Raw genomic sequence first — 8,945 nt, 5'->3', positions numbered from 1 at the left:
CCCCCCCTCTGGACTCCTTTTTCTTAAGTGGTAGCATAATTGTTCCAGATTAGTGGTGCATTTGCATGGGTGCAGTTATCATGGTAGTACTGATGCATTTCTGTGATTCCCATCATTGCCGCGGCCAGACGACATGAATTGAAGTTATGGAACTCAGTACCCTTTGAATCGAGGCGTGCTTTTTTGCAGGAACGTCACTCTTGCACCATTACAGAGAGCAAGTGGTGAGTGGTTTGTAGATTCTCTTTTACGTGACTTTTGCAGGAACGTCACTCTCGCACCATTACGTGTTGTCCTTTGCTAGTAGAATGTGTTGTCCTTTTGCAGGAAGTACTTTTACGGAGATTTGCTTCAAATGGTTGGGGTTAAGCCCTTTGCTAGCAGTGACTGAGTGCCCATTTAGAGTTGGGCCACTAATGCTGATTTCCACAACAATAGTATGTATTTCCACAACCTAGTTAGTCGATGCTGAGTTAATACTACAACTGTATCTAGTTATGTTAGATATGGATGAAATTCTTGTCTTAGATTTGTCTAGATACGGATGTATAGATACGGATGAATTTTGGGACGGAGGGAGTAGGTATTTTGTTTAGCCAGATATATATAGAAAGGTGGTGAGCAAGGAAGCCAACCCCATCTTGCTCTGCTGCTTGCTCTGGAACGAACTCTGCTTCTTCATGGCTGCGTTGGATGGAACCACGGTTCCTTTTCCCAACGCACGCTATACAACAACCACCACTGGTCCACTGATTGGGGGCAGGTGTGCGTGCGGTGCGGCTACTTGTAGGCAGAAGCTTCTGCTACCCTCCATGTCGTGGTGCGTGCGTGCAGGTGCAGGTGATGATCAGGCTGCCATGGATCCGTCCAAAGTCGAATCATCTACGAGTATCTATCTCCTGCGATGGCTCGCTCAAAGCCAGAGGACATCATCATGGCCATCCCCGTGCCGATCTACTCCTAGTTAGGAAAAGCAAGCAAGAAAGAAAGACACAATGACACAATGACAGGGGGAAAAGAGCAGAGCATCCCGTTCGCCACCGAGCTGTTTTGTGTCCTCTTTTCTTCTCGGCCTGTCATGATTTCTTCTGCACCGCACGCACAAGCGCGGGCAGGCTTTTCTAGCTCGGCCGCGACACGACGGAGAACCGGCGCATTCTACCTCATCGATCGACTCGCCGACTGAGTTATGCAAATGGCCATCGAGGAAACAGAGACAAAAGCCCAGAGCGTCCCGGCACTACTAGGGAAAATCTTATACACAGAAATTTAACAGTAGCGCGTGTCAAATAAAGGCACTAGTGCTAAATAGCAGTAGCACGTGTCCGTAAACCACGCTACAGATACAATAGTAACAGTAGCGTGTGCGCATGAAAACGCGCTGCCACTAGTATCCCCTTTGCTACCCCCGATAGGCTATGCATAGCAGTAGCTGTCTTGAGGAAAGCGCGCTACCGCTAGCACATAAGTAGCAGTGCGTTTCGCGCGGAGAACGCTACTGCTAATGAAAATAAAATAAAATAAAAAACAAATGGAAAAGTAAATGAAAAAGAAAGAAATTAAAAAAGGATAAAGGAAAAAAGAGCAAAATAAATGAGAAAGCGGAAAAAAAAGGAGAAAGACGTAGCAGTAGCGTTTGTTCGTAAGAGGCGCTATAGCTAACGTAGCTGCAGCGCGTTTCCTAGACCCAGACCCCCGCTGTAGAAACAGAAAAGAAAATAAGAAAGATGAAGGAAATTACATAGCTATAGCAGTAGCGCGTTTTGCGAAAATCGCTATAGCTAACTTAGCTATAGCGCGTTTCGCGAAAAGCGCTACCGCTAAGTTTGACTTAACCAAAAAACCGTTTCCCCCCGGCCACCACTTCTCCCCCAGATCCCTCTACCCACCCCGCCGCCGTCTGCCCGATTCACCGTCGCCCCACTTCGCCGCCGTCTCCTGCCGACGCCGACTCCCCCGGAGCCACCAGAGCCGCGCGCCATCGACACCACCGGAGCCGCCCCCAACGCCATCAGAGCCGCGCGGCCTCATCAACGCCACCGGAGTCGCAGTCGACACCACCGGAGCCTCCCTCGACGCAACTGCCTCCCTCGCCGTCAGCGGAGACGCCCCCGCCTCCCTCGCCACCACTGCCTCCCGCGCCACCACCAGAGCCATCCTCTGTAAGCCCCCACCCCTCCTCTGTCTATCTCTAAATTAGTTAGATTAATTTAGTTAGGAAAAGAATTTAGTTAGGTTAATTTAGTTAGGTTAATTTGACAGAGATGCCCCTGCCTCCCTCGCTGTAGGAAAAAATTGTATATGCTTAACTAGGGTAGTAGGGTTAGGGTTGTAGTGTTTAATTACAAATGTTAGGAAAGTAAGGTTTAACTAGATGTTAACTAGGGTGGTAGGATTTAGTTTAGAGAAAAAATCAATATAAAAATATAAATTTCTATTAGTCTTGCAAGTCTAGTAGGTTCTTAATTTTTAGTGAATTTTTATTAGGACAAAAATGTAGGACATAATTTGAGTTCTAGGTTCATAATTTGAATTCTAGGGTTCATACACTAGGAGATGCAAATTTGAAGTGGTCATGATATATGAAAAATCCTCAATTGTGTTTGCTCATTGATCATAATCGACATTGAAGTGGTTCGATTGTGCCCAAGTGGCCTTTTGTTGTTTTCAGGGATTGAAACCGAGTGGCCTATGTTTTGCCAGAATGTTGATTCATTTCCGTTCTGGCAAAATTCAGGTTCTTGATTTGTTCACTTTTTAGCAAAGGTCATGCCGAAATTTTTCGTGAATTTCGGCATGACTTGTGCTACAAACTAGGACATATCGAGTGCCCAGGATTTGCCGCACCGGGAAGGAGTCAACGTTCCTGCAAAACAATAGGCCTTTTTATGTCATTATTCATTTTATTAGGTCTAGAATTAATTGACTAGATTTAATCGTAGGAAACATGGCTAGCAACGATGAAGGACAGGGTTCTGGTGAATGCGACGACGTCTACCGGGCGTCAGACGATTTTTTAGCCTTGCCGACATCGAGACCGGCGCTAAGACTCAGACCGGCATCAAGACTGAGACTGAGACCGGCGCTGAGACTCAGACCCAGGTGTACCGATTTCCGGTTTCCGAGCGACAGGCAGTAGTTAGTTTAGGTTCACGCTAATGTGAGAGAGGGATACGAACTCATGTACTTAAAGTGATAGTTCTTCTCGCGTATATCATTGTTTAGATGGATGACAATGTATTTGCAAGTAATCGAGACTTGTATCGCTATTTTTGAGATGATGACGAGAGACCACTTTGTGTTGGATGATGATTATGATGATGACATGATTTGATGAGACTAATTGTATGTATATGCTATGATTACATTTGTATGTGTATAATATGCTAAAGATTATTGTATAAAGCCTATTCAAATACAAAACAAATATGCAGGAAAAAAACTAATAAAACTAGTAGTAGCGAGGGGGGGGGGATTTAGCAGTAGCGTCGCCTTACCAGTAGCGCTTCCCAGTAAACAGCGTTGCAGATAATATCAGCAACGCCCTTTTCTAAAGAGCGCTACAGCTATTCATGTATAGCAGTAGCGTGGGACAACAGGCGCTACTAATAGGCCCAAAACCCGCGCTGCTGCTAGGCTTTTCCCTAGTAGCGCGGTCGCCAACGAGCCTTTTTTCTTCGCGTCCAATGATTTCTTGTGCACCGCACGCACGCATAAACGTAGGCACGCTCTAGCGAACTCTCAAATGGGCTCGACTCTTTACAAGATTGTTTTTTACTTCTTCCGTCCAAAAATATTTGTCATCAAAATGGATAAAAGAAAATGTATCTAGATGTATTTCAGTTCTAGATACATTTTTTTATTCATTTTCATAACAAGTATTTTCGGACGAAGGGAGTACGAGTTAATAATAAAGGCATCTCCAACGGCGACCGTAAATTTTCTCCTGCATCCATCCGTGAACACGGATGCGAGAGGCGGCCATCCAACATTGTCTGCATATATTTGGACAACAATTCAAACTAATCAGACGAAATTCGTTTAAACACGGTCCGATTTCATATGAACATGCTGGATTCCATATAAACATGACGGATTTCATTATATTTCGGACATACTTTAGTTTAAAGTGATTCTCGTTCGGCTCTACAGGTATAATCAATTTACCTAATCTTGATCACCGGCGCTCGTTCCCCATGTGTGGCCATGAGCCCCGAGAACTGAAACTTTGTCTTCTCCAGTCCCGCCTCGACGCTCTCCAGCTTCGTTTTTGTAACCTTCTCCTTCGGAGCCTCGGGAAGTCAAGTTTTCCACCTCTGCGTCGCCGCCAAGCGGCTAATCGACCGACAATGTTCAGCCCACCAAGCTTGCCTTGAATGGGAGGGGCGGAGCAGTGGCCTTCTTGGGACCCGAGAAGGGGCGACCTACCATGCTCTACTCTTTCTCGTTGCCGGCAGTGCCCGCGGACATGCCGGTTTCGTGGTCGCGGCAGCGGGGTGCGGCCTGGGTTGAGCTGGCGATGTCCACCGCTTCATCGTAGGTCCTGCAACATACCTTGTCCGCCGCCTCGTCGAACTCCTCGTAGGCGGCCTCCAGTTCCGCCTGACGCTGGCGCTACCGCCAGTGGACGAGGCGGATCTCACGGGCGAAGCGGTACGACTCGAGCAACGCCGCCTACCCTGCCAAGTCCGCTTTCGGCACGCTCTCTTTGCCCGCGTTGAGCCACTCCTCCACCTGATGGTGCTCCTGTAGGAGCTGGTGATTGTAGGCGGCGTCAGCCTGTGCCTCCTGGAACTGCTCGTCCCGCACCATGTCCATGTTATTGGCACGGGCCTCGCCGATGGTCAGGGTGCAATGCACCGATAAGGATGGCGCCGGCTCGTCCTCTGCTGCATCCTTCATTGGAACAACGTCGGACGCCAGCTGCCTGCCAGCGGCAGCAATGACGACCATCTCCTTCTTCTACTCCACGTCAGTCTGTCCCAGAGAGCTTTGGCGCGTGAGATGGGAAAGGTGCAGAAGAGAAAGGGGTCGGAGGAGGATGAATGCGGCTATGGTTGGGGCTGCAATTTTTATAGCGGGCGAATAGCAATGGTGGGCGGCAGAGGGACAGACGGGTGGCGCGGACACTACAAGAAATATGTCAACTTGTGACCACCACTATTGGTCACTGAATGGTCACAAATTTTCATTTGTGACCTATTTGTGACCAAAAACATAAGGTCAAAAGCTGGCCGTCATAAACTGACATTAGCGACCTTTCTTATGGAATGGTCGAAGACGTTTATGACCAAAATACGTCTACTGTGGTGTTTTGCTCACTAGCAACCTCCCCAGGCCATGTAGGCATCCAGCGTGGCAAGCTGATGTGGCACAAGATTCAGCCCGGTCCAATTCGGTTTTCTACATGGGCCTAGCCCAACAATTCGGCCTTTTTACTGTATATTTTCTCTATTAATTTTCTCTAGCTACATGGGCCTGGCCCAACAATTTGGCCTTTTTATTTCTAGATGCGGCCTTTTACAACATATGATCTTTTACTTTTTGCTATTTTATTTTCCATTGTTTTACATTTGTCCCAAATATCATAATATCATACACTGGTCCCACACGTCAGAAATTTCAAATGTGCTCAAATTATTTTGATAAGTGGGTCGCATGAGTCATGTTTTCATTGCACACATTTTCAAATCACATACATAATTACTATTTCATATGAAACAGGAATTGTAATTCTAAAACATACATGAAATTCACAAAGAGAAGATACATTAAATCACATACATAATTACTATTTCATTCACAAACAGAGAGAAGATACATTAAATTCCCAGATAACCCATCTATTATTACATAACTTGCTATATAAGAATGTCTTGGAGCTTCTTTGAACATCTTTCGTCTTGAATTTACTCAAAATATCTGCCAACAAGAAAACAGAACAGCAAGGATAGGGTGAATAACAACAACAACAGGGGGTGCTATTTAGTAGTAAGATCAAGTCTGGAATGTAAGAATGCTTTGTTGTAATTGATAACTAAAATCTACAACAGCTCAAAGTGGCAGTAGCTAAAACACAATCTCAGAAAAAGCATATAATTGATGTGACATAACAAACTAGACAACCAAGAAATTGATGTGACATAGCTAGTTTCCAGCAATATCCAACGACAAATTGATGTCACATATATGTATCTATCATGCAAACAGCGGATGTACTGTACTGATAACATTAGACTAGAAATAAGAGCCTCAGAGATCTTGGTGGTTAAGATCATCAAGTGGGATAAACCCATTAAGAGTAGCAAATATTTTGATAACATCACAGGCTCTGTTTGGCACGCAGAAAATTAATCAGTTGAATCAGAGGCGATGTTTGGCATCACTGCATTTTACAGTTCCAAAACAGACAGACAGAGTCAGGAATCGGCAGCAAAGCAAGTATACGTATATAGGAATCTCTACTTGGAACCTAGAGTAAGAAGCACGGCTAGAAGAGCCCAAGAATTAATTAATCATGTGTTATTCTTTAACTGGAATGTACGTGCATCATCAACAGAGAGGTGTGAGCTCTGGACTTAATTGGTTGTGAGAATGGACTGGACTGTTCCAAATACGTGCATCATCATCAGTTCTGTGAAGCAAATCTACATATCATATTTCTAGAATGGGCGCACCCAGTTGCTCACAAGTAGATTCAAACCCAACTTGTAATGCAATGATGTTTCTTGTACAGTATTACTATAGTTACCTAAATTGCCATGGGAATACTGACAGCAGAAACAGGGGAACGAGAAGTAAGTTAAATTAGAGCTAGCAGTTCCAAACAATCACTAAAAACAGCAGCAAAAGCAGACACAGATGCCCGCCAGAGACATTCCCACAGGCAAAGCAAGCACCTTAAGCCCTCTCGCCACGGATCCTCGAAGAGACCCACCAGGTAGGCCTCTGCAGCCTCCTGAAGGGCCAGCACCGCATGGCTCTGGAAGCGGAGGTCAGTCTGCACAGACAGAACAAGGCGGTGCTTTTAGTTTACTTGATTCATCATACTATAAGAGTTGACACAACAGGAGCATCACAATGTAGTGCACAAGTTGATTGATCATCTTGAAGTCCTGGGCAATCTCCCTAACAAGCCTCTGGAATGGAAGCTTCCTGATGAGCAGCTCCGTGCTCTTCTGGTACTTGCGGATCTCACTGCAAAGTCAAGCACAAAATTTACTCATTTGAGAATACTTTAAAACAAAACTATAACACATGCTAGAATAGGTTGGAAGATTTTACACACCAAAGAGCAACAGTTCCAGGGCGGTAACGGTGAGGCTTCTTCACTCCTCCAGTTGTGGGAGCAGACTTACGGGCAGCCTGTCAGAAAGCAAAGTAGAGCACATGGTCAAATTAACAATAATACCATGATAGTCCATATACATCAGTAGGATATCTGGTCATAAGCTGGCAATGAAGGTTGAGGTTCAAATTATACCCAGTTCAATTTACCTAAACCATAAATAAAGACATGGCATAGGTAAACTATCAATATTGCAGTCACAAACCTTGGTGGCTAGCTGCTTCCTAGGAGCCTTTCCTCCAGTGGACTTACGAGCAGTCTGCTTAGTACAAGCCATGAGAAAAACCTTGGTTTACCTGAAGCAAAAACAGAACATAGTCAATTCTATAAATTGAATATCACAATAACACAACTATAGTCTTCTCATAACCAGTAAATTGTGCCTGGCACCTTGTTGCTAGCAAATCCATTCAATAACTATAGAGTCCCAACAATCATCAGCCTAGAATACCTACCAAATTTTTGTACATCAAAAACTAACAACGTCATACAACACAGCTATACACCCCTTCAGATAGAAAGCAGTGTATTTCTAACTAAAACTTTTCATTCAAAAGATCAGACCCAAGATAGAATTCCACTTCAGATGAAAGTCCTGATCTACCTTTAGCATAGTTTGTTCACTCGAAAGACACATATAAAGATGACACACTAAAAAACTGCAGCCTAGTACTTTTTTAACACTAAAGAAAACAAGGCTACCATGATCACCTAATTTTGCAAACAGAAGCAAGAAAAGAAATAGCAGTCCACTGATAAAAATATGCTTCCTAGTTATCACATGTAATGGTTGAACATCAACTTCACATAGTTATGTGCACATGATTTTAGTAATTAGCTAACTGGCAAGTTGATACAATTCAGATACAATAAATGTGAATGTGCATGTACTCAATGTGCATGTACTAAGAAGCCAAGAACACTGAAGAATTTATTGATTGAAAAAGCAATGGTCATTTCATCCCAAACCTCTCAGCTTCACACAACTAAATCAATGTCCCGGGAAGGAATCACCAGAAATTTTACCACATACAGTACAAGCACAATGAAGTAGCATACCGAACAGCAGAGCAGGTAGCGGGGGAGGAGAGGGGGGCTGAGGAGCGGCCGCTTGCCTTGGCGACGTAGTCCATCAAGGAAAATTTGAAGGCGATGCCGAGGCAGCCAAAGAGGACAGAGACGTTGGAGCAGGCACGCGAGAAGTCCCCCGCCGCCATCGCGGGCTGCTGCTGTGGCTTGGCGACGGTCGCGAGCTGCTCGAACGACGCACCGATCCGCCGCAGTGGCTTATCCGCCTCGTTAGACCCCATCGGCATCAGTGGTGCTTAGCGCCGCCGCGGTGGTGCCCACGGCGCCGAGGATCTCGTGGTTTCTCAGGGACTGGCTCGCCGCCTCCAACGCCGCCAGGGCCGACGCTACCATCGCGTCGCCAGGGCCGCAGCCACACGGTCGACGGGCGCCACGCGGATGCGGTTGCGGATCTGGGCTCCGACGGCACAGACCCCCTCCGCCAAGGGCACCCTGCCGCCGGCCGCCATGGAGGGGTTGGCCATCGAGGAGGAAGGGGTCTCAGGCTAGGGTTTCGGCTGGAAGTGGG

The 8,945-nt window shown here is 45.9% G+C and overlaps 1 protein-coding gene and 1 non-coding gene across 2 annotated transcripts; both read right to left on the bottom strand.

Annotated features, from left to right (window-relative positions):
• Window positions 1-6,248: 6,248 nt before the first annotated feature.
• Window positions 6,249-6,331, bottom strand: LOC119304497. The gene has a single exon (XR_005148313.1). It is a non-coding gene; the product is annotated as a small nucleolar RNA SNORD24 (small nucleolar RNA).
• On the bottom strand, window positions 6,253-8,565 carry LOC119298366 (histone H3.3-like). Its single transcript, XM_037575797.1, has 7 exons — window positions 8,408-8,565; window positions 7,953-7,971; window positions 7,554-7,634; window positions 7,289-7,365; window positions 7,092-7,197; window positions 6,900-7,000; window positions 6,253-6,331 (listed from the first exon to the last, which is right to left on the bottom strand). Exons 1-7 carry the CDS (start codon window positions 8,563-8,565, stop codon window positions 6,253-6,255), a joined length of 621 nt encoding a protein of 206 aa, XP_037431694.1.
• Window positions 8,566-8,945: the final 380 nt, after the last annotated feature.

This window comes from Triticum dicoccoides, chromosome 5A (assembly GCF_002162155.2).
Source record: "Triticum dicoccoides isolate Atlit2015 ecotype Zavitan chromosome 5A, WEW_v2.0, whole genome shotgun sequence".
Classification (NCBI taxonomy): domain Eukaryota; kingdom Viridiplantae; phylum Streptophyta; class Magnoliopsida; order Poales; family Poaceae; genus Triticum; species Triticum dicoccoides.
This window is presented reverse-complemented; position numbering and strand designations above follow the sequence as displayed.